The 25,678-nt window shown below is 42.7% G+C and overlaps 1 protein-coding gene across 2 annotated transcripts in view; it reads left to right on the top strand.

Moving 5' to 3' along the window:
• Positions 1-1,775: 1,775 nt before the first annotated feature.
• The window catches only part of tmx3b (thioredoxin related transmembrane protein 3b), a 66,125-nt gene continuing 42,222 nt past the window's right edge, over positions 1,776-25,678 (top strand). Inside the window, exons 1-9 of one of the 2 annotated variants that reach the window (XM_020494680.2) lie at positions 1,776-1,899; positions 2,200-2,251; positions 5,729-5,768; positions 7,795-7,918; positions 10,496-10,541; positions 15,041-15,121; positions 16,270-16,369; positions 17,060-17,137; positions 17,568-17,634. In XM_020494680.2, the coding sequence (XP_020350269.2) occupies positions 1,782-1,899; positions 2,200-2,251; positions 5,729-5,768; positions 7,795-7,918; positions 10,496-10,541; positions 15,041-15,121; positions 16,270-16,369; positions 17,060-17,137; positions 17,568-17,634 (706 nt within the window). In that variant the 5' untranslated portion in view covers positions 1,776-1,781. Of the gene's footprint in view, positions 1,900-2,055; positions 2,090-2,199; positions 2,252-5,728; positions 5,769-7,794; positions 7,919-10,495; positions 10,542-15,040; positions 15,122-16,269; positions 16,370-17,059; positions 17,138-17,567; positions 17,635-25,678 lie in introns of those variants that run through there. The other variant, XM_031836083.1, reaches the window with a different exon arrangement.

Here is a 25,678-nt window from a genome sequence, read left to right on the forward strand (position 1 = left end):
TCTTTTGATTTTCCCATGGTGTCAAGCAAAGAGACACTGAGTTTGAAGGTAGGCCTTGAAATACATCCACAGGTACACCTCCAATTGACTCAGATGATGTCAATTAGCCTATCAGAAACTTCTGAAGCCATGACATAATTTTCTGGGATTTTCCAAGCTGTTTAAAGGCACAGTCAACTCAGTGTATGTAAACTTCTGACCCACTGAAACAGTGATACAATGAGTTATAAGTGAAATAATCTGTCTGTAAACAATTGTTGGAAAAATGACTTGTGTCATGCACAAAGTAGATGTCTTAACCGACTTGCCAATACTATAGTTTGTAAACAAAAAATGTGTGGAGTGGTTGAAAAACAAGTTAATGACTGTCACAGCTGTTGAAAGAAGTGGACCAAAGTGCAGCATGGTGAGTGTACATTTTATTTTTATTATTGTAAAATGTCACTAACAAAACAAGAAATAAACCCCCCCCCAATTTTTTTTTTTTACAAAGCTTACAAAGACTATAGTGCCCCTAACAAAGACAACTACCCACACCGAAAGGAGGGGAAAAAGGGCTACCTAAGTATGATCCCCAATCAGAGACAATGATAGACAGCTAGCGCTGATTGAGAACCATATCGGGCCAAAACATAGAAATAAAGAAACCTAAAAAATAGAATGCCCACCCCACATCACACCCTGACCTAACCAAATAGAGAAATAAAACGGCTCTCTAAGGTCAGGGCGTGACTCCAACTTAAGTGTATGTAAACTTCTGACTTCAACTGTATATGTTTTACACTGTTTGCAAACTGATATGTGACATGCATTAATGCCAAAATAACATACAAAACAGGCAAGCCCCCCCCAAAAATCAATATTTAAAAAAAAAAATATATATATAGAGATTTTCTTTTTTTTATAACTTTATTTTCATTTTTATATGGGGCTAATAACAGGCCCTGAATGACGGGTTTCCACTGTCAATAGCTCTTACGAGTTTATAAATTACAGTGCATGGAGAATGCTGTTATTTCTCCTAAAAATAATGAAGTAGATGCTTCTTCCATTTGGAACCGGCAGGTTCACTCGACTTTATTCATGGTGATGGATTTATGAGTGAATTCAAGGTCAGAATAAGGTGTGTCTGTAGACACCTCTACCACAACTTAATTTCTTAGATCTCCACCCCCAACGAATAGCGGGAGAACAGAATTCCATTCTCATGCTTAAACTGAAGGTCAGAATTGGCACAGAGAGAAAAGTGCATAAGAAGGGAATTACATTCAATTTACAGTGCTTAACTCAGGTCGGAATCGGCCCCATAAGGCATTGGCCTGTTCCAGCCTCTGGAATGCCCTCCCAGACCACCTGAAGGAAACTCTGGGCTCTTTTAAAATGGGTCGAAAGACCTTTCTCTTTAGGAAGGCTTTGTGTTGATAGCTGTGCTCCTTGGTGTCCTTGCCCCATAGCGTCAGCTGTATTCTTTGTTGCAGTGTCTAGTTGTGTCCATTTTTTTCTATTTGGTTTTTATTTTTATTTCATACACTTTTATTATTCTTTATGAGGAAAATAACTTTACAAATGCAATAAATTATTATTTATTATTGGTTAAACGGAATCAGTTGTAGGCTACAGTTAATTTAACAGCAGGAAAAGAAATATGCCAAAGAAAGAGAGTGTCTGTAAATGTAATTATGATTAACCCTGAAAGACTACATGGGCCTTAAGTTATTATTATAAAAGTAATATTATTTATGCATTTCTGATGCCTGCAACCTTGTGATGCTTCGGATTTAATGCAGCGTAATCACAGCGCATGCTCAGACAGACGGAAAATACTGCTTGTATTTATTTCCTGCTTGATGTTTCCTTTCGGAGCAATGGCAAAAGTGAAAGCCACCTTGGTTTGTGCAGGTACTTACACTTTCTAACCGTTTCTGTTTTGTTAATAAATGCGTTATTCGTTGCATTACCTTGACAACTTGTCCGATTTTTTTTTGCTTGGGTGGAATTGTGGTGCAAAATGCACGGACAGTAACAGTAACGTAGCTAGCTAAGGGCGCGAGCTATTCTAGCTGATGCATCATGAGGTTGCAAGCCGTAGGTAACGTTAGCAGCATATCTCAAATTGCAGAAGCATTCGTGTAACTGTGTTGCTTAATTGTTAACGTGATGATTTTCACATTATCTGTTCATTTTGCTTTTATATTGTAGGGCTTTTTCTATGTTCAACGGTGCTTGCAATTGTCGAAGAACTCGATGACACGTAAGTGATGCTCTAATGTATTTCGCTTGTGGAATCTTCCTGTCTTTTGTTTAACGTCAATCCCTAGTATGTATGCGAATGTTGTCACCTGACGACCATTTTGGTTAATGTAATAGACTCAATGAATAACTATTCTATGGTAAAATAACTTAAGCTATTCCAATCTCAAACCAGTCACTCCCCCTGTACACAGAAACGTATGTTAATATTGTTTGTAAACAAAATTGTAGACTTCTAAGTTTGACTCCGTGTACCCATCACCAAGGGCATAACTTTTGTGTTGTTATGTTGGGGGGGGATACATCCCAAACTTCTGATAATTTGGTCAATATATCCCAACCACAACTGATATACCAATCATTTTGGTATTACTTTAAACTGTTGGTCTACCTTTATTATGCAATCTGGTTTCCGAGCTGGTCATGGGTGCACCTCAGCCACGCTCAAGGTCCTAAACGATATCATAACCGCCATCGATAAGAGAAAATACTTTGTAGCTGTATTCATCGACCTGGCCCAGGCTTTCGACTCTCAATCACCACATTCTTATCGGCAGACTCAAAAGCCTAGGTTCCTCAAATGACTGCCTCGCCTGTTCACCAACTACTTCTCAAACAGAGTTCAGTGTGTCAAATCGGAGAGCCTGTAGTCCGGACCTCTGGCAGTCTCTAGGGGGGTGCCACAGGGTTCAATCCTCGGGCCGACTCTTTTCTCTGTATACATCAATGATATCACTCTTGCTGCTGGTGATTCTCTGATCCACCTCTATGCAGACGACACCATTCTGTATACTTCTGGCCCTTCTTTGGGCACTGTGTTAACTAACCTCCAGATGAGCTTCAATGCCATACAACTCTCCTTCCATTGCCTCCAACTGCTCTTAAATGCAAGTAAAACTAAATGCATGCTCTTCAACCGATCGCTGCCCACACCTGCCCTCCCGTCCAGCATCACTACTCTGGACCGTTCTGACTTAGAATATGTGGACAACTACAAATACCTAGGTGTCTGGTTAGACTGTAAACTGACCTTCCAGACTCACATTAAGCATCTCCAATCCAAAATTAAATCTATTTTGCGACAAAGCATCCTTCACTCATGCTGCCAAACATACCCTTGTAAAACTGACTATCCTACCGATCCTTGACTTCGGTGATGTCATTTACAAAATAGCCTCCAACACTCTACACAGCAAATTGGATGCAGTCTATCACAGTGCCATCTGTTTTGTCACCAAAGCCCCATATACTACCCACCACTGCGACCAGTATTCTCTCGTTGGATGACCCTCTTCATATTCGTCACCAAACCCACTGGCTCCAGGTCATCTATAAGTCTTTGCTAGGTAAAGCCCCGCCTTATCTCAGCTCACTGGTCACCATAGCAGCACCCACCCGTAGCATGCGCCACAACAGGTATATTTCACTGGTCACCCACAAAGCCAATTCCTCCTTTGGCCACCTTTCCTTCCAGTTCTCTGCTGCCAATGACTGGAACAAACTGCGAAAATCACTGAAGCTGGACACTCATATCTCCCTCACTAGCTTTAAGCACCAGCTGTCAGAGCAGCTCACAGATCACTGCACTGGTACATAGCCCATATGTAAATAGCCCGTCCAACTACCTCATCCCCATACTGTTATTTCTTTTTCTCCTTTGCACCCCAGTATCTTTACTTTCACACTCATCTTCTGCATATCTATCACGCCAGTGGTTAATTGCTATATTGTAATTATTTTGCCACTATGGCCTATTTTAAATAAAGGTGAAAAAAATTAAATAAGTTCAGAAAGTAACCATGCTTGGCAAATTATTTTGTAGAAGGACTGTGAGAAAGTCAGTTCTGGGTTGCGTTCAGTTCGATTGAACGTTTGCTACATTGTTTAACGGATGGTGTTGTTTGGTAGGTGTGGCAGGGTGTGCCTTGAAACAGTGAGTGACATATTTGAAGGCCAGCGGTGAATTTTGAACCCACAACCCCTGCCTGTTTTTTAAACTAGTTGTTCAGAACAACGTTGCCTTTTATTTCTGTACTGAATGCAGCCCTGGTGACTTTTCTACTCCAAATTTAATTAAAGTAATATGATGGTGACACCATTGAAATATAATTGAAATATAATTTTACAATCCAAAATTGAGCCTAACAGCATTCTGGTCCAACAAGACCTGTAGCCAAACTGATGCATCATAGTGGCTATAAAGAAAGAAATAGACTGAAGCATGGGGTTGCCCATCTGTTTTTGTGCTAATCATTGACTAGATCAGTGCTTCCTAAACGTTTTCTGTCATGGCCCTGTTTGCTCATGGGGGAACATCATATGCCCCTTAACCTCCCCACAAAATTGAAGGATAAGAATACTTGTTAGTCATCAAGAAACCGTACATACAAACACCAGTAACTGGTTTCCCTTCCATATTGAAATCAAGAAGAGAAAATGACAAATAAACCAGCTTACTGCTGTGCAATGTCATATATATCTTTATTAAAAATATAAAGTTGTTTCTGGAAGTACTCATAGGGTGGCTATTAGGTTGCATAAAAATGATGAATGCTTTCCTCCCTGAATTTTGGCCTTCAAAATTGTTTTCTAGGTTGCTGCTGCTGGCCATAGTATGTGAGACAGGCATGCTGCCTCTGACTGGGGAGAGAAACAGGCTTGCCTACTGCCAGAGGTTCAGAGAAACAGCCCTTCTCTAATTATGTAGCCTACTAGAAACAAGTTGTTTCAAGTTTATAATACTACCAAAGTTGTTTGAATTCACAAAATTGAGCCCAATACAACCGTTACCAATTATCACTCATTTTGAGAAAATCTTGTTACTTTGCAATAGAAACTTAAATGTAAAATGTTTTATTTTTCTGTATAATTCTTATTCATGCTTATGAATTTACCATGTTAAATGTGACTCTCTTTATTTGTTACAAGTCAGCTCACAAAATTAAGGGTTTGTTAAGAGGAGAGAGCGAAAGAGCGGAGCTTTTGCTCCGTTCTTACAAGCCCAAAGCATATTTGGCGGCTGGGGGATCCAATCATAACATTAGGAATTGAGTAGTAGTGTAAAGCCACAGAAAGCCAGTAACTACGGTGGGGAAATAATTTCCAATTCAACCCCTGCAAGTTAAGGGCCTGCTCATTACATCCTTGTTGCAGTATGTCCTGTTAATTTTACTTGTCTATAATGCCTCGTTCACATCATATTGGAAATTCAAATGTCTGACTTGCTTACTCGTTGGAGAAAAATACGTTTCCCACTAGGGAAATATCAGAATCAACCAATAGGAAACTAAACGCAAATCATTTTCGCTTATTTTAACTCAGAGGTCCCGAGTTTCCGACGTGGCGTGATTTTCAATGTTTCATACCGGGTATTGCGAAGTTTCATGGTTCGAATAAGTCACTTTTAATAGCTTTGGTACTGGTTAAAATATAAAGCCAAAATGTTATGAATTCTGACTATAATTTTGTTCTTCCTCAGATTTAAAGACACCAGAGTAGATGATGTCTGGCTGGTGGACGTGAGTCTTGTTTGCTTTGCATCGCACACACTGCAATCATACTGACGTGACGAGGCTGAATGAGCCCATTCAGCACTGCTTTAGACCCTCGTCCCGACACCAGTGTCCAGCTCATCCCTTACGGAAGTGGCAGTGGGGGAGGGAAGGGGGGAGGTGTGTCTACTGTGTGTGTTTTAGTCAATGGAGAAGTCATGCATGGTGGGCGGCGGGCCTGGCCTGGGGGCTCTGAGGGGGTTTATGCCAGAGCCCAGGGTTCATGTCTGGGGCCTGAGCAAATCCAGCTGGCACCCAAAGCTGGCACTCCCTGTCCAGACCAGTCTGACCGCTTGAGGAGAAATGATTGGAGTGACAGCAGTCGTACTATATACACTGACGTGGATCACTATAGGCAGGCACAGACACAGCCGGAAACACAGTCTTGTAGAATGGTACACAGAACAGGGCTGTGCATTGACTATCAGGCAAAAAAAATGCTTAGGTGGAAATGCCAATCCCAATACCAAGTACAGCATTGCCACAAAGTTAAGTTTACAGGAGCATATATAATGTGGTGTCAAATGAAAGCTAAGTCTATATTTTGGGGGAATTAAGGCATAGATATGTTTTTCAACCATTTTTCCATCCCGAAAATTTGGAATAAACAGAGGCTTTGATTTCTGATCACACAGATGAAAAAAAGTATTTAAAAAACCATCTAGAAAAAGTCTTAAAAGGCATTAGAAATGCATCAAAACACAATGTTGAAGTAAAGGCCCCTGCCAACTAATATCAAAATGTATATTTACTTTTGCAGAAATAATTTGCCTTCTGTGAGTTTAAGAAATATTACCTCATGTTTCTGTTACCACAAACCCACATATCTTTAAAATATTTTCTAATTTCTCTCCCTCATGAGGAGGGAGGATTATGAAAGAAGTAACAAGTAAAGGTAGACCTACAAATTAGTTAGGGTTTTTACTGATAACTATTTTGTTTATGAATCATGAAATGATTCAAATGTGTCACTCTGTTACCAAATTGGTACCAGTGACCAAAAACTCTAACGAAATGACTGCAATTGAATTGGGAAATCATAGTAGTCACAAACCACAGGTACAGTAGAGAACACATGGGAAGAGTGCAGTATAATGCAATATACTGTACTGAACTATACTCTACTTTTTTTACTGTACTCTACTATGCTCTACTGTACAGAACTGTATTGTACTGAACATTACTGTGGTGTCAACTTGTGGAACATAGAAGTTTATGATTGGTACAGATTTGGTCTGGACCAAACAAATTTGATCTTGTTTGGGAGCTGAGCTCATTAGAATAATAGCCAGTGTGTAGATTAATATGCAAATGAGTGCTATAATTTATTTCTAGCTTTGTGTACCTTTTCAGGATACATCACCTTAAAGACGATGACTGTATAGTACAGATCCCATGATGTCATTATGTTACCATTGTTCTGTTATGTTACCGAGTGTTAGTCTAGTTCAATAACCAAAATATATATTTTTCAAACTCAAGGTGTCATCCTAGCTGATACCGTATTCTTTCTGCAGACATGTTTGATTTTTAATTCGGAGTAGATATTTACGTGGTCACACAAATCTGAGGGAGATTTTCGTCTGTTAAACTTTGTATCTGCACTGTTCCTCAGGTACATGTGTTTTAGTAAACATGTCAGTGGGAATTGTTAAAAGTAGACTTCTGCATACACTGTAGGTGTATGATTTGTTAAACTTAGCAATCAATGTTATTTTTTTTGGCATACATTTTTTAAGTGAGTCTGCATCACATTGTTACCGTGGAATTGCCAACAGCAAAATTGACTTTATCAGTCCCTCCAGGATTTTCCAATCAATTTATTTAGCAAAATCAAAAGTTACCTGCATTATGTAAATTTGTCCAATCACTGTAATATGTCGCCATGCGTGTTATTTCTGAACAGTGTGTGTATTTGTGTTCATAGTTTTAGAGCTAGGCCTATTTCATCATTTTTACAGTGGCTGACAGTGTTGTGTTGGGCCTTTTGCAGTTTTATGCACCATGGTGTGGCTACTGTAAAAAACTGGAGCCCGTTTGGTATGACGTCGGCGCCGAGTTGAAAAGCTCTGGATCGCCTGTGCGAGTGGGCAAGATGGACGGCACTGCATATTCCGGTGAGTCTCTGTTGCAGTGACCATGTCAATGGCATCTCTACATATTCTTGATTGCCTGTAGTCTTGACTACCGACATTATTTTGTCAATGTAAGTACATTTGAACAGCTTTAAGTTTTAGACCAAAATAACAGTACGCATATATGGTTTAACATGCAGTCTATCGGGTTGACACCACAGCTATCTATAGTTCAGACAGGAAACGCCACGTATTCGTTTAAACATTTATTAGAAAAAGATTACAGTACATGCATACGTTAGTCTTGGCATTAGGCTCTGCTCCTTCGGGGTAGCTCAGCAAAACAAAAGCGGCGCTCAAACAGGTGGAGGCTGGTGTGGGGTGGGAAAGCAGAAAACTGACATGCATGACGAGTAACGCATTACAGCAATAGCATGTCACCAGCACCCCAGCGCATAGCTTGCGTGTGGCAGCCATCAGAGAATGTGTGTGCAGAACCTGTTTGACTGAATAGGCCGCCATATTAAGGTAGTGATGAATCTAATTTGTGCAATATCAGCTGATGCCAATACTTGGGTTTCTTGTCTGAGCAATTATGATTTTGTTTGTATATCAAATACACATGGCCAAAAGTATGTGGACACCCCTTCAAATTAGTAGATTCTGCTATTTCAGCCAAACCCATTGCTGACTGGTGTATAAGATCGAGCACACATGCAATGCCATGCTATCTCCATACGCTAACATTGGCAGTAGAATGGGCCATACTGAAGAGCTCAGTGACTTTCAACGTGGGACCGTCATAGGATGCCACCTGTCCAACAAGTCCGCTAGAGCTGCCCCGGTCAACTGTAAGTGCTGTTATTGTGAAGTGGAAGCATCTAGGAGCAACAACTGTTCAGCCGCGAAGTGGTAGGCCACACAAGCTCACAGAACAGGATCATCGTGTGCTATAGCACGTAAGAACATCTGTCCTTGGTTGCAACACTTACTACTGAGTTCAAAACTGTCTCTGGAAGCAACGTCAGCACAGGAACTGTTCGTCGGGAGCTTCATGAAATGGGCTTCCATGGCTGAGCAGCCGTACACAAGCCTAAGATCAACATACACAATGCCAAGCGTCGGCTGGAGTGGTGTAATGATCGCCGCCATTGGACTGGACCCCCTCTTTTACACTGCTGCTATTCTCTGTTTATCATCTATGCATAGTCACTTTAAATATACCTACATGTACATATTAGCCTGACTAACTGGTGCCCCCGCACATTGACTCTGTACCGGTACCACCTGTGTATAGCCCCGCTACTGTTATTTTCACTGTCATTTAAAAACCTTTTTTACTACTTATCTGTTGTATACCTAATACCTATTTTTTTACCTAAAAATTTCACTGTTAGGGCTTGTAAGTAAGCACGTGACAATCTTTGATTTGAGTAGTGGAAACGCGTTCTCTGGAGTAATGAATCACGCTTCACCGTCTGTGATCACGGCTGTCAAACAGACTAATCTGGGTTTGGCGGATGCCAGGAGAACGCTACCTGCCCGAATGCATAATGCCAACTGTACAGTCTGGTGGAGGAGGAATAATGGTCTGGGGCTGTTTTACATGGTTCGGACTAGGCCCCTTAGTTCCAGTGAAGGGAAGTCTTAATGTTATACAATGACATTCTAGATGATTCTGTGCTTGCAACTTTGTGGCAACAGTTTGGGGAAGGCCCTTTCCTGTTTCAGCCTGACAATGCCTCTGTGCACAAAGCGAGGTCCATATAGAAATGGTTTGTCGAGATTGGTTTGGAAGAACTTGACTGGCTTGCACAGAGCCCTGACCTCAACGCGATTGAACATCTTTGGGATGAATTGGAACACTGACTGGGAGGCCTAATCGCCCAACATCAGTGCCCGACATCATTAATGCTCCCTACAGCAATGTTCCAGCATCAAGTAGAAAGTCTTCCCAGAAGAGTGGATGCTGTTATAGCAGCAAAGGAGGGACCAGCTCCATATTAATGCCCATGATTTTGGAATGAGATGTTCGAGCAGTTATCCACATACTTTTGGCCTTGTAGTGTAAATATCTTACATCTCATTGAGCATACAAAATGGCACCCTATTCCGTGTATAATGCACTGCTAGGGCCATTAGGGTTCTGAGCAAAAGTAGTCCACTCTATAGGGTGCAATTTGGGATGCACAAGAGACGTTAACAACTTCCCCTATGTCTTACTGTGCCTCGAAACTGCCATTCTGTTATCGGTTTCACCTGGCTGTTAAAGATGCACTATTCCTATTGCCAAGACCTAAGTCTGACTTCATTACTTAGGATCTCTTTTTCTCATGTTATTGACCCCTAGCCTCTCACTCTGGCTAATCACGCATAAACCAGATTAAAATTCCACGGACAGATTACATGACTGTCTGTCGCTGACTTTACTCGCAGTCCAAGATTAGGCTAACTAAGAGGCTACTAAAACCTCATCAACAGGTGGTGACAGATTTCAGGTATTAGAGCTGAGGACAGAGCTGGTCCTTAAAATTCTGTTGTGTATATATGTATAAGTAGTTGAGGAAATGGATTGACACATGCTTCAGTTTTGTTTAAATATTGTCACTTTCCATTCAGGCATGTCCTCAGAATTTGGAGTACGAGGATACCCCACAATCAAATTGTAAGTATGAGCACATATGAAGACGATGTACACTGATCATTGCCGTTTGTTAGAAGTTTACATAACGAGCAATGCTTTACCCAATATTTTCTTTCACAATGATCATGTCTTTACTGAACTGAGTTGTCCATTGTGACTTGACTTGTCAGCATTAGGCCTGTGATGAGACCTATGGAATAAAGCTTCCCATACGCCCCTGGGGCTAGCCAATGGGGGATTTAAGGTGTTGTTGCTGCCTACCCTGAGGGCAATACATGGCCTAATGAGGTATTGTATCATTAAGATATGATGATTTGATCATCTATTTAGGTAATCCAAGGTGCCAGTCAAATATACTGAGTGCAATGGAGCAGAATGTGTGTGTACAGTGCATTTGGAAGGTATTCAGACCTTTTGACTTTTTCCACATTTTGTTACGTTACAGCCTTATTCTAAAATGGATTCAATTGTTTGTTTTTTCCATCAATCTACACACCCCATAATGACAGCAAAAACAGGTTTTTAGAATTTTTTTTTACAGCCTCGAGTCTTCTTAGGTGTGACACTACAAGCTTGGCACACCTGTATTTGGGGAGTTTTTCCCCATTCTTCCCTGCAGATCCTCTCTAGCTCTGTTAGGTTGGATGGGGAGCGTCACTGCACAGCTATTTTCAGGTCTCTCCAGAGATGTTCGATTGGGTTCAAGTCCGGGCTCTGGCTGGGCCACTCAAAGACATTCCTGTGTTGTCTTGGCTGTGTGCTTAGGGTGGTTGTCCTGTTGGAAGGTGAACCTTCGCCCCAGTCTGAGGTCCTGAGTGCTCTGGAGCAGGGATCTCAAGGATCTCTCTGTACTTTGCTCAGTTCATCTTTCCCTCAATCCTGACTAGTCTCCCAGTCCCTGCCACTGAAAAATGTCCCCACAGTATGATGCTGCCACCACCATGCTTCACCGTAGGGATGGGGCCAGGTTTCTTCCAGACGTGACGCTTGGCATTCAGGCCAAAGAGTTCAATCTTGGTTTCATCAGACCAGAGAATCTTGTCCTTTAGGTGCCTTTTTGCAAACTCCAAGTGGGCTGTCATATGCCTTTTACTGAGGAGTGGCTTCCGCCTGGCCACTCTACCATAAAGGCCTGATTGATGGAGAGATGGTTGTCCTTCTGGGAGGTTCTCCCATTTCCACCCTGACCAAGGCCCTTGTCCCCCGATTGCTCAGTTTGGCCAGGTGACCAGCTCTAGGAAGAGTCTTGGTGGTTAAAAACTTCTTCCATTTAAGAATGATGGAGTTCCCTGGGTTCTTGGGGACCTTCAATGCTGAAGAAATTTTTTGGTACCCTTCCCCAGATCTGTGCCTTGACACAATCCTGTCTACGGATAATTCCTTTCGACCTCCATGGCTTGGTTTTTGCTCCGTCATGCACTGTCAACTGTGGGCCCTCTATAGCATGGGTGGGCAATCCCAAATCATGTCCAATCAAATGAATGTATCCCAGTTCGACTCCAATCAAGTTGTAGAAACATCTCAAGGATGATCAATGGAAACAGGATGCACCTGAGCTTAATTTTGAGTCTCATAACAAAGGGTATGAATACTTATGTAAATAATGTGTTTCTGTTTTTTATTTGTAATAAATTAGCAAAAATGTATATAAACCTGTTTTCACTTTGTTATTATGGGGTATTGTGTTTAGATTGAGGAAAATATTTAATTTAATCTGTTTTAGAATAAGGCTGTAATGTAACAAAATGTAGAAAAAGGAAGGGGTCTGAATACATTCCGAATGCACTGTATATAGAACAAAAATATAAACACAACAGGTTAAGTTGTAATATTGTGAAGATATTTCACAGCGATTTAGATGACAATGTTTCTCTATGCTATACTTGCTTGATTTGTCACAAACTGAAATCCATCAGTTTGACACAACTTTTGTCCCTCAGTCAAGTATTGCATTTCAAGCACAGCTTGAACTTTTTGAAAGCCTCATAAAGAAGGGCAGTGATTGGTAGATGGATAACAATAACAAATCAGACATGGAATGTCTTTTTTTAAGCATGGTCAAGTTAAATAGGCTGTGGACTATGTATTAAACCACCAAGACACATGAAAGGTACAGTTATCCCTCTGAACTGAGCTGCAGGACAGGAATGAAGCTACTCAGGAATGTCACCATGAGGCCATTGGTGATTTTTAAAACAGCTACAGTGTTCAATGGCTGTGATTGATTGGAGAAAACAACTGAGGATAGCTCAATAACATTGGTAACTCTTTACTTCACACCCAGTGTCATAACACGGTCATAATCATTTCATAATATTATAACCGTCATTACCCATATATTTACACAGGTTGTGACATATATTGTGTTATTTTATGGCTGGTTATGACACCTACATGTGTCAACTCACATTTATTCAAATATTTTTGTTGTTGTTGTTGTAATGTATTATTTATTGTCAGGTTTTGTTCATCATATTTTTAAAATACACTTTATGACACTGTCAAGAAGCATCATAATAATATAAACCAGATAGGCCTACCACATGCATGCCCTTATATCAGTCATTTGTCAAAAAGAGGGTGTCTTTTTTTCCCTGCTCCTGTAAATTCTGCTCCTTCATTCATCCCAGTCGTCAGCAACAGAGAATTGGAATAGGTGCATGTGTGACAATTGTGTGTGAAATTACAATCATTTAATATGCTCAATTTCAAATATGGGCACTTTTGTGTAACAAATATACTGTTGACACGTAGGCTATGGTGTAATCTGGAATGTTATGCTTTGTGGGGTAGGTTTTGTGGGTTTTAACACTCTTATGTAGGTGTCGTAACCAGCCATAAAATAACACAATAGAATTCACGACAGGTCTAAATATGTGTCATGACAGTATGATGACAAGTTATGTCAGCTGTTATGAAATGTCTTGCCGTGTCATAATGTGTTATGATGCTGGGTGTCAAGTAAAGTGTTACCATAACATTGTAGTGACTCCACAATGACCTAAATAGATTTTTTAGGATAAAAAGAAACTGGATGGAGCTAAGCACAGGCAAAATCCTAGAGGAAAACCTGCTTCAGTCTGCTTACACCAGAGGCTGGTAGAGGAATTCACCTTTTAGCAGGACAATAACCTAAATCCCAAAGTTGCTTACCAGGAAGACTGTGAATGTTCCTGAGTGGCCAAGTTACAGTTTTGACTTAAACCTGCTTGAAAATATAACGCTAAGACTTGAAAATTGCTAGAGCTTGAAGAAAAAAAGGATGGGCAAATATTGCACAATTTGAAGACCTTCCCAAGAAGACAGCTGTAATCAATACCAAAGATGTTTCTAACATATTGACTCAGGGAGCTGAATATTTGCGCAAAGACCATATTTTAGTGATACCATTTTATTCACACAGCGTTTTTTAATATATATTTTTTAGATTGTTGACAATTAAATACATTTTAATCCCACTTTCACACAAAATGTGAAGACATCTAAGGGGTCTGAACACTTTGGCAAGATGCTGTAAATCCCTGAGGAAGTAGAAGCTGTAGCCTCTTCAGACAACAACACAGTATAATCTTTTATTAATTTGAGGCTTCTGTAGGACACTTAGGTTCTGTTTGAGCAAACATGATAACTCTGTTAGATGATCACAGTGGGGGAAATCATCACATTAAACCAAGCGAGTGATGAAATATTCTCAGGGGACTACACTAGGTAGCTTCCCCCGGAGAGAAATATAGATACAGACCTGAGACTCCATCTCTCCCGGAGTTCATTAGAATAGATCCAAATAGCCTTGTGTACTGGCGTGTCCCTAGCAAACACTCCTGGATGTATTTGTCAGGTCTTTTGGGGTCTGATCCTGGTAGTGTTGTGGTTGATGTAACTCTATAATGAAAGAGAAGAGGGCCCTTGTTTTCTCTCCTGTACTGCTATTGGAAATTGGATGACGCTTATCCAAAACCCTGATCAAATAGAGAGATTCTGGGGCTGAACGTGTCAAGTATCTCTGAGTGGGAGTGCTGATCTTGGATCAGGTATACCCCTGCCCATGTAATGTAATTAGTTGTGATCTAAAGGCAAACCTGATCTGAAATCAGCACTCCTACTCTGAGACGCTTGATACATACAGCCCTGACCTCTGCGTAAAGGGATCACTTTGACCCATGGACCTGCCTCTGGATTGGAATCACATTTTGGTTTGAGTCATTTTGGATTTGACTCACACTTGCTGGAGAAGTGTAATCTCTTTTAGCTTTGGCATTGTTATCATGCCTTTTCACAGCACTACAAAGAGCAACCCCAGAGTGGGTTGTCAGAATGCACACATACAAGCACTAGATACCGAGCATAACAATTAAAGGGCCAAATGAAAGGCTTTTATCTTGTTTTTCTCTCATGCAAATGTACCATTCTGTCCATTTCTCCTCACAAAAGGACTGGCATAAAGAAGGAAATTCACAGTCTTTTTCTTGGTGTTATTCAATCTCTTTCTCACCGCCACACTCACTCTCCTCCTTTCTCAGGCTAAAGGGTGATCTTGCCTATAATTACAAGGGGCCAAGGACAAAGGATGACATCGTAGAATTCGCCAACAGGGTAGCAGGGTAAGTCGTAGGACTCTTACCATATGCGCTGTTGCTTCAACATCTCTTATGGGTGATATAAATGAGTACATAATCCCTTATGTAAGTCGATATGAATAGATATGATCAGACAAAAATGACTATACATGCCCTGAATACTGTGGTCTTCTAAACAGGACATTATGCTGTATGGGCTACACATAGGACATTACGCTGTATGGGAACTCTATACAACAAATGTCTCCCCCTTAGAATGCAGTGAATTTCCAGGGCACAGTGGTCTAGGGCACTGCATCGCAGTGCTAGCTGTGCCACCAGAGACACTGGGTTCGCACCCAGGCTCTGTTGCAGCCGGCCACGACCGGGAGGTCCATGGGGCGACGCACAATTGGCCTAGCGTCGTCCGGGTTAGGGAGGGTTTGGCCGGGTAGGGATATTCTTGTCTCATCGTGCTCTAGCGACTCCTGTGGCGGGCCGGGTGCAGTGCATGCTAACCACCGTGCCTGGTGCGCAGTGTTTCCTCCGACACATTGGTGCGGCTGGCTTCCGGGTTGGATGCGCGCTGTGTTAAAGAAGCAGTGCGGCTTGGTTGGGTTGTGTTTCGGAGGACACATGGCTTTCAACCTTCGTCTCTCCCGACTGAGTTGTAGCGATGAGACAAGATAGTAACTACTAACAATTGGATGGGGAGAAAAAGGGGGTGACATTTTAAAAAATTAAAATTAAAAAAGAATGCAGTGAATTTCCACCCTAGCCCTTTAAAGTCTCTTCAAATGCCAGTCAATAGTTTAGCCTGAGGGGATTCCTCTCTCTCGGGAAAATCCAAACTAGACCAATGATGACTGATCAGTCGGAATGGTGGGTCAAAGACCTGGCTGGGTTTTCACCTCTGACTGCATGCTTCTGCGATGTTCACTAGATGGCACCAGAACCATACACATTAAACTAGAGTTCAACTAGAAAAGAAACATGGCCGTGTTCAGTAGGCAGTCCGTAGCAATAAATAAATTAGTGTTCTAATATGAGATGTTCAGGTTAGTTCCTCTCTGTTTCACTTTGTTTGTAAACATTTTCTCAACTTCAGGCAATTTTAACTAATGGCAAACACATTATCTTATAATCCAAACTATAGTGTTTCTGTTTGTGTGCATGTCTTCTGTCCTCTTCAGGCCAGCAGTCCGAGCACTTCCAAGCAAGCAGATGTTTGACCATATGATGAAGAGACATGACGTGCTCTTTGTATACTTCGGCGGGGAGTCTCCTCTCAAGGTAGGGGCTCTGGAAGTTTCTCTGGTCCAGACAGAGCATAACCAAGTGTGGAGTGAGAGTGTGTTAACAATATGTAGCAATATAATATGTGCGAAGTTGGTTTGACCCAATACCTTCAGACATTTTGAGTGGAAAATATTAAAATCTACAAACATTTATGTTAAGTAATTCGGTGCATGAAATCATAGTAGGATTCATATTCTCCCAGTGTGATCATGGGAATTTGTTAACGATACATTTATTCCAGTCAGTTCAAGTAGGTTATTTGCCATTCAGAGGTGTAAAAAGAAATTGGAATTCTAGGTTGGAGCTCTCACATAGTACACATTATATAGTAAGACGATCCATACTACATTGGCGTATTGGTTAGCTACCATCCTGATTTAACTGTGCTTTCTGAGTAATTCGATATGCATTCCCCCCCATATGTTTATCACTTCTCTGTGGGCCTGAAATGTTATCTTAACATCCAATCAATGCCACTGAAAGCTGTCATGGCATTTAGCTAGAATTTATTGATTGGATCATAAAGCTTCTGCCCACACTGCTGCTGCCAAGCTCTCTCAGAGTGAGGAAAAGCCCGTTTATACAACGTGCTAGACGACCTTGATAAATGTCCCAAACCAAGTTAACACAGAGGGCAATTCTCAGGGAAGAAGAAGCTTTCAACCTGTTTTTTCTCGTTTGCAGGAGAAGTATATCGACATGGCTGCGGAGCTGATTGTGTATACATACTTCTTCTCTGCGTCTGAAGACGTCTTACCAGAGGTAACGGCCTTGAGAATGTGGCATGTCCCCTGGCTCTTCAGCTAGGTTGTTTCCCCACTTATCAACGGCGCATTTGAAAGTTTCATTCTCATCACTTTTCTAATGAGGGATTTCTTGTGATTTTGATAATTGTTTTAGTCGTATAGCTAGCTAGTCGAACACAAGGCAGCACTCACAAGTGAAAGTCCAGCAGTGCTGCTGTGACATTCTCCATGCAGTATGATATGGTAAATGCCATAGGGACAGTGAAGCCTGCGAGCATGCTGCTTTTGCAGGTTTATTTGGCATGAGGTCCACAGTTTGCTAGGATGGCTTGCCGCCAATAGGACTGCTGTCTCGTATGGTTCAGGTGCCCATAAATTAAGAAAGTAAGGGATGATTTATGGAATTCGCTTTGAATTATGTGTGTTTATGTGTTTTCACCATCCAGTCAGTGACTTTGCCAGAGCTTCCATCGGTCGTAGTCTTCAAGGACGGGGCCTACTTTACCTATGATGGTAAGTATCTGGTCGGGGCTACAGGGCTGGGGTGGTGGGTGATACGCTTGAGTAATATTTTGTTTGCGCTTTCCAAATAGTTTTCTAATTTTCTGTTTTAACTGCTTATGGCTTGTCATAAAATGTTCTCTTGGAGTAACTATGTGTGATATCGGCCTTTGAGGACCATATTTTCCCTAGAAAGGAGGTCAGTCTAATTTGGGCAAGGCAAGGGTGCCATTTTCTCCTTTGTTCCCCCCCCCCCTCCTCCTCCTCTCCTCCCCCTCTACTAGCCTTGTTTGCTCAGGCTTTGTTTCTCCAGTCTTAAACCAGAGTGTCTGTTCTTTCATCTTTCATCCGGCTTCACCACACTGCCTTTTGAAGTGGTGACTCCTCCATTATAAAGCGGTTCGGCTCTTCCCACTATCGCCTCTGTGGTCAGGCCAGTGATGTCGTGGTGGTGGCTTTCTCTGGGCAGACACAGAGTAGGGAAGGGGGAGGGATGGGTGGATGGTGGATATAACTGAGTGGGCGTGGGATGGTGGGAGACCACAGTGCAGTCCAGAGGAACCAGGGTGGGCTGGGCTTCCATCTGGGACTGACTGACTGACTCGGCCATGTCTGAGTCAGAGCTGCCCAGTAAAGTCAGGTTGGAAAGAATGATATGCTATAGCCACCAATACAGTTCAGAGCCCCCTCAGCGTATGAGCACCAGCTCGCCACATTCTTGCATCACTTCCTCTATACCGCCACCGAGCGTTTCGGGAGGGAGGCGAAAACGGAAGGGCAGCGCGTCCAGGCACAGGCCGACAACAAAGGGGCCCCAGTAGTGTATGTTGTGGAGGTTAGGCGCTCTGTGAAGGGCCCGCAGAACAAAATCCATCCCCTGGTTTGGCTCTGGTCCAGCCTGGCACTGGATGTCTGTCTGTTCCACCTGGCTGTTCCAAAATGGGGGCTTCCGGCACCAGAAGTCCAGCAGGAGGCGGTCTCCACAGCGGACGGTCACCACGAAAATACCACACTCCAGCGAGTCCTCTAGGACCCTGATAACGAGGATGTTCTGTATGGCTTGCATCGCCATGGTTACTGCCGGAGATAAGCTAGGGAAATCAGAGCCGGAGCAACAAGATATGACAGATGATTGGCTTTTTTCTGAACATGCAGCTTGGTTATCTCACTCCAGTGGAAAACATAAGTGGTTCTGAGATAGATAACATATTTTTATTACTTAAGTTTAAAAAATATATATATTTTACATTCTACACTTCATCTTTAGACATTTGGAAACAGAGGGGGTAGACAGGCAAGTGGGAGAACAGTCGAATTGTATCCCGGTCTCCGGTGGGGAACCGTTACTCTGATACTGAGAGTGTTACTGCAAGACCACAGGCTCTGCACAATGAAAAGGATTTTGAAGGCTGTTACTTCAAGATCAACAGTAGCACATAATCCAACAGTAAAATTGCAATGGTAAAATCTCATTTTGATTGTTAAACACATCTCATAGTGCTTCTAAGAGAAATGCTCTAGTCGGTATAATGACCTAAAAGCCTTTCCAATAATACCTTGTATTTAGTCGGTGTGATGCATATTTTACCTGAATCCTCCTCAGCATGATCCCTGGTTTGGGAGTCCTGCCATTGGTGCTCTGCTCTGGGCTGTGCTCTGCCTAATAGGCGAGTTCCTCTAATGTAGCAGAGCAGCCACTGAAATTATGTTCACATTCTCTCTGGTGCTCTATGACACATTTTTACTGCATGTGTTGGGCTACTTTCCAAATGGCACCCTATTATCTATGTAGTGCATAGGGCTCTGGTCAAAACTAGTGCACTATATAGGGAATAGGGTACATTTTGGGACATACACACAATATCTCCCCTCCACCACATATGCAAGTTACTATCATCGCCAGACGGTCAAAATTTGCATTGAACATAGGGACATTTACAACTACATGCAATCAGCTCATTCAAATATGAGACTAAATATGAGACTAGTCACCATTTACTGTATATTCTAGTTGTGTTATGAATAGCTGTGGGGTTTAGCTTGGACACGTATATTGGCTTGCTTTTGTGATAATTCCAGTGTCTATTTGTACATGTATAGTGTTTTGTGTTAATTCCTGTTTGTACACTCATTGCCAGAATTTGAAATGGTCAACAACAGAACACCCCTTCAGTATTCCCACACCTCAGTTTTAGTGTTGTCCAAATACGGCAGCCCCACTTTGTGTAAACACTATTTGACGTAATGCCATAAAGCTCTGATCGGCTTGCTGCACAGAACAAACAACCTAGCAGTCCATTTTGGAGCATGAACGCTCCCACAGAATACAAGTAATAATAATTATTTTCATTTTACAGAATAATCTGTGCATAAAATAAAAATGGGAAAAATTGACACTAGACATGGCAACTGACACAGCTGACGCTACAATGACACCAAGGAGCACAGCTATTGACCAAGCCATCCTAAAGAGAAAGGTTCCCCAAGGAGCAGAGCTTGGTCCTGGGGGCTTGGCAGGCTATCACTTGACCCGAGGGTGGGGTTAATGGGGGAGAGCAGTTTGTTAAGATAAGGAGGCCATAAATACACAGGACAGTCAGCAGGAGGGTTTTCATTTCAATCTGAAATGAGACTGGGAGCCAGTGCAGAGATGCCAGTATGGGGGTGATGTGATGGTGTTTCCGCACTCTCATCAGGATCCTGGCAGTGTTGTTCTGGATGTTTTGGAGCTTCTGGAGACTCCCGCCAGGGATCCCGATGGCACATGCATCATAGGGACTTGGGGCAGTTTTTACTGACAGCTGGGCAGTGGTGTAAATAACTTTAAGTAAAAATAATTTAAAGTTCTACTTAAATCTGGAAAAAAATAAATCTGTACTTTACAATTTTTTTACAACTTTTACTTTTACTCCACTACATTCCTAAAGAAAATAATGTACTTTTTACTTCATACATTTTCCCTGACACCCAAAAGTACTTGTTTCATTTTTAATGCTTAGCAGGACAAGAAAATGGCCCCATTCACGCACTTATCAAGAGAACAAATTCTTTGTTGTAAATTATGTCTTGAGTGTTGGAGTGTGACCATGGCTATCCGTAAAAAAACAAAACACAAAAATCTTTCCATCTGGTTTGCTTAATATAAGGAATTTGAAATTATTTATACTTTTACTTTTGATACTTAAGTATATTTTAGCAATTACATTTACTTTTGATATTTAAGTATATTTAAAATTAAAGACTTTTACTCAAGTAGTATTTTACTGGGTGACTTATCTTTACTTTTATGCAAGTATGAGAATTGGGTACTTTTTCCACCACTGCAGCTGGGTGTCATCAGCATAGCAGTGGAATGAGATTCCATGCAGGGTAATGAAACGACCGATGGGGATTGGTCCAAGAACCGATCCTTGTGGGACACCACACAGTTGGTGTGGTGGGTCCGGGACCTGGACCCACCTAGCGACATATACTCAATCCTGTCTGGGTGGAACTAGCTCAGAGCTGGTGGTCCAGATATTCCGATGGTGTCCCGGAGGAGTTCCAGGAGGATGGGGTGGTCGACAGCGTCAAACACTGCTCTCAAGTCCAGGAGGATCAGGAGACGCGGAGTGCCTGCATCAGCTGCCATCAGCAGGTTGTTGGTGACCCTGAGTAGGGCTGTTTCAGTACTGTGGTGTTGGCTGGAAGCCTGACTGGAACTTCTCAAACAGGATATTCTGATTGAGATGGTCCTGGAGCTGTACAGACACCTTGGAGAGAAAGGGGAGGTTGGGTATTGGCCTGTAATTGGTTAGCACTTCTGGATCTAAGGTGGGCTTCTTCAGAAGACAGCTGATGACAGTGGTCTTAAATGCAGGTGGGACACTGCCAGATTGGAGGGAGTGGTTAACAATCTGGGTTATCAGTGCAGGGATGCATGGTTGGAGCAGGGCTTTTGGAATAGGATCCAAGGTACAGGAGTAGGTTTTCATTAATACCTCCCTGGGTCAATGAAACAGGAGAGGGGCTGAGGTGGTGTTCGTGGAGGGTCGAGGGCAGGAGGAGACGGAGTAGTAGAGCAGGAGATGAAAGATTTGATGTTGCTAACCTTTGTTTAAAAAAAAGTAAATGAAGCTGTTACACTGCTCTTCTGCTGTCTCCATCTGGGACTGGGTTTTCAAAAGATGGTTTATGGTGGGAAACCGGTGCTTTGAGTTTCCAGGATTTTTATTGATGAGGTTGGAGTAGAACGTTGACCACGCCTCTTTCATGGCCTTGGAATAGGCTGTATGGTGCTCTTGAAAGGCCCATTTGTGGACAATGAAGTCTTGAGTTTCTGAGATGCCGTTCCATGATGCGACTAGTGGATTTTGTTTTTCTCAGTTCTGGAGTAAACCAGGGAGCTAAGCGAGCGAATGCGATGTATGGAGGTCAAGCACACTGCTCAGGGATTGGTTGTAAAACCTCCACCGTTTCATTCACTGACAAAAAAGCTGGAGGAGACAGGTTCAAGATGTCCTCTGACAAGCTGGCTGGGTCGATGTTTTTCCAGTTCTGGAAACACGTGCTTGGACTTGGTTAAAGGGGAAGGAATGTCAAGTCCAGTGCGACAACCTTGTGGTCAGACACACTTAGGTCATATACCTGCATGTCGTTGTTTGGGGCAGAGTCCGTGATGACCAGGTCAAGTGTCCCCACAGGTGTGCGTGGTGGCATCAACAAGTAGCTTCAGGTCAATTCAGAAACTCAGCAGTAGTGACATGAGGGAGAGTCAACGTGGATATTGAAGTCTCCTAGAATCACAATGTTGGCTGAGGTGGAGTAGAGCGTTTGGATTTTACAGCGAGACGTACAGAAGAGCACAGTTCAGGCAGGTGGGACCTTTTCAGTTCAACTTGGCATATGATGGCCATGCCAGTGCTGAGGAAGGTGGGCATGCCTTATTTATGGCTGAGTAGACCCCAGGCTGATGCCAGGTTTCAGTTAGGTACATGTCAAGCTCCTTGTCTACTACGTGGTTGTGCAGCAGTAGGGATTTATTAGTGAGAGACTAGACAATAAATAGTTCCATTCTGATAGGCAAGGGAGCTGTAGATGGAACAGGATATGCATGAAGTGTCTGAAGAGGTACTGAAATCCACTCTGCGTTTTCAGATTTGCCTTGTGGGTCTCGCGGTGTTTCCAACTGCCTGAGGAGCAGCCTGCAGAGACGTGGCCAGTGTCTTTTGTCATCCATCTCCGGTGGGCATGTTGTACTGCACTCACTGGGAGTGCACACACAACACTTTAGTTTGAGTAATAGTTTCCTAACCCCTTCTGTGTAGTGAATGAGGGTTGCTGCCGGTTCTGAGTCTTTGTTCCAGCCCGAAAGAAAATGAGATGAGGATCTTTGAAGATTTGGGCCGGTTTTCGAATCTGAACAATTAGCTAGTTGATTAAAGGAGTTGATAAAAATAAACTAACTTGTTGGTAAAAATAAATGTGTTCAATACTTGATTAGCTATAAAAAAATATATATATATATATTAAAAATAATACACATAATATGAACAAATAAAACAAATCATTACGGATACATTAGCAGGAGTAAACTACACAGGCTGCCATTAGGCGCCATGGCAACCAAAAAGTACAGGGGTTCATCCATTTTTAACCTCCTAAGTACTCTGATTTGGAAGTTTGACAAAGTTCTACCCAACTTTGATAATGTTACAGCCTGTATATACTGTACAGGAGAGTTTTTAATCTTACATAAAGTCTGTGTTCAGTGAACGATAATGGGCTGCATGCTAGACTTGAACATGGTTATAATGAAGACCGAAATAGACGCTAGACAGTAGGGTTACTAGTTTGTTCTTCTCTCTGTCTCCAGCCTTTTGAGCCATCCAGACATCTTTTTTTCCTTTCCCCTTGTTAAAGCTGAGCTCATATATTGCATACTGTTAATGAGATCATATCAACAATGTCTCGCTTGGCTGTACATGGAACATTTCAGCAGTTTTATGTATATATAGCCAGGTATGTGGTGCGGTTTATGGTATTACAGCCTGGAAGCCCTGCATAAAGGCAAGATTCGTTTGCAAATGTTTCAGTGGGAGTATGTCATTGAGGTGCGACGAATGAATGGGTTTATATGAATGTGTTGGATAGATAACCTGCTCTTAAGGACGACAGAACTTCGGTAATGATCAAATCATAGTTTATTTGTCACGTGCGCCGAATACAACAGGTAGACCTTACAGTGAAATGCTTACTTACAGGCTCTAACCAATGGTGCGGGGGAAAAACTGTGTGTGTGTAGGTAAGTAAAGAAATAAAACAGTAAAAAGACATTTGAAAAAAGAGTAGCAAGGCTCTATACAGACACCTGTTAGTCAGGCTTATTGAGGTAGTATGTAGGTATCGTTAAAGTGACTATGCATATATGATGAACAGAGAGTAGCAGAAGCGTAAAAAGAGGGGTTGGCGGGTGGTGGGACACAATGCAGATAGCCCGGTTAGCCAATGTGCGGGAGCACTGGTTGGTCGGGCCAATTTAGGTAGTATGTACATGAATGTATAGTTAAAGTGAATATGCATATAAGATAAACAGAGAGTAGCAGCAGCGTAAAAGAGGGGGGTTGGGGGTGGGGGAGGCACACAATACAAATAGTCTGGGTAACCATTTGGTTACCTGTTCAGGAATAGGCTTTGTCGTGCCGTCTTCACGACTGTCTTGGTGTGTTTGGATCATTCTAGTTTGTTGTTGATGTGGACACCAAGGAATTTGAAGCTCTCAACCTGCTCCACTACAGCCCCATCGATGAGAATGGGGACGTGCTCGGTGCTCCTTTTCCTGTAGTCCACAATCATCTCCTTAGTCTTGGTTACGTTGAGGGATAGGTTGTTATTCTGGCACCACCCGGCCAGATCTCTGACATCCTCCCTATAGGCTGTCTTGTCGGTGATCAGGCCTACCCCTGTTGTATCGTCAGCAAACTTAATGATGGTGTTGGAGTCGTGCCTGGCCATGCAGTCGTGGGTGAACAGGGAGTACAGGTGGGGACTGAGCACGCACCCCTGGGGAGCTCCAGTGTTGAGGATCAGCGTGGCAGATGTGTTGCTACCTACCCTCACCACCTGGGGGCGGCCTGTCAGGAAGTCCAGGATCCAGTTGCAGAGGGAGGTGTTTAGTCCCAGGATCCTTAGCTTGGTGATGAGCTTTGAGGAGACTATGGTGTTGAACACTGAGCTGTAGTCAATGAACAGCATTCTCACATAGGTGTTCCTTTTGTCCAGGTGTGAAAGGGCAGTGTGGAGTGCAATAGATATATCATCATCTGTGGATCTGTTTGGGTGGTATGCAAATTGGATTGGGTCTAGGGTTTCTGGGATAATGGTGTTGATGTGAGCCATGACCAGCCTTTCTAAGCACTTCATGACTACGGACGTGAGTGCTACGGGTCTGTAGTAATTTAGGCAGGTTGCCTTTGTGTTCTTGGGCACAGGGACTATGGTGGTCTGCTTGAAGCATGTTGGTATTACAGACTCAATCAGGGACATGTTGAAAATGTCGGTGAAGATACCTGTCAGTTGGTCAGCACATGCCCGGAGCACACGTCCTGGTAATCCGTCTGGCCCCGCAGCCTTGTGTATGTTGACCTGTTTAAAGGTCTTACTCACGTCGGCTACGGAGAGCGTGATCACATAGTCGTCCGGAACAGCTGATGCTCTCATGCATGCCTCAGTGTTGCTTGCCTCGAAGTGATTTAGCTCGTCTCGTAGGCTCGTGTCACTGGGCAGCTCGCGGCTGTGCTTCCCTTTGTAGTCTGTAATAGTTTGCAAGCCCTGCCACATCCGTCGAGCGTCTGAGCCGGTGTAGTATGATTCAATCTTAGCCCTGTATTGACGCTTTGCCTGTTTGATGGTTCGTCGCAGGGCATAGCGTGATTTCTTGTAAGCTTCCGGGCTAGAGTCCCGCACCTTGAAAGACGCGGCTCTACCCTTTAGCTCAGTGCGAATGTTGACTGTAATCCATGGCTTCTGGTTGGGGTATGTACGTACAGTCACTGTGGGGACGACGTCCTCAATGCAC

The sequence above is a fragment of the Oncorhynchus kisutch genome, linkage group LG11 (genome assembly GCF_002021735.2).
Source record: "Oncorhynchus kisutch isolate 150728-3 linkage group LG11, Okis_V2, whole genome shotgun sequence".
Lineage (NCBI taxonomy): Eukaryota > Metazoa > Chordata > Actinopteri > Salmoniformes > Salmonidae > Oncorhynchus > Oncorhynchus kisutch.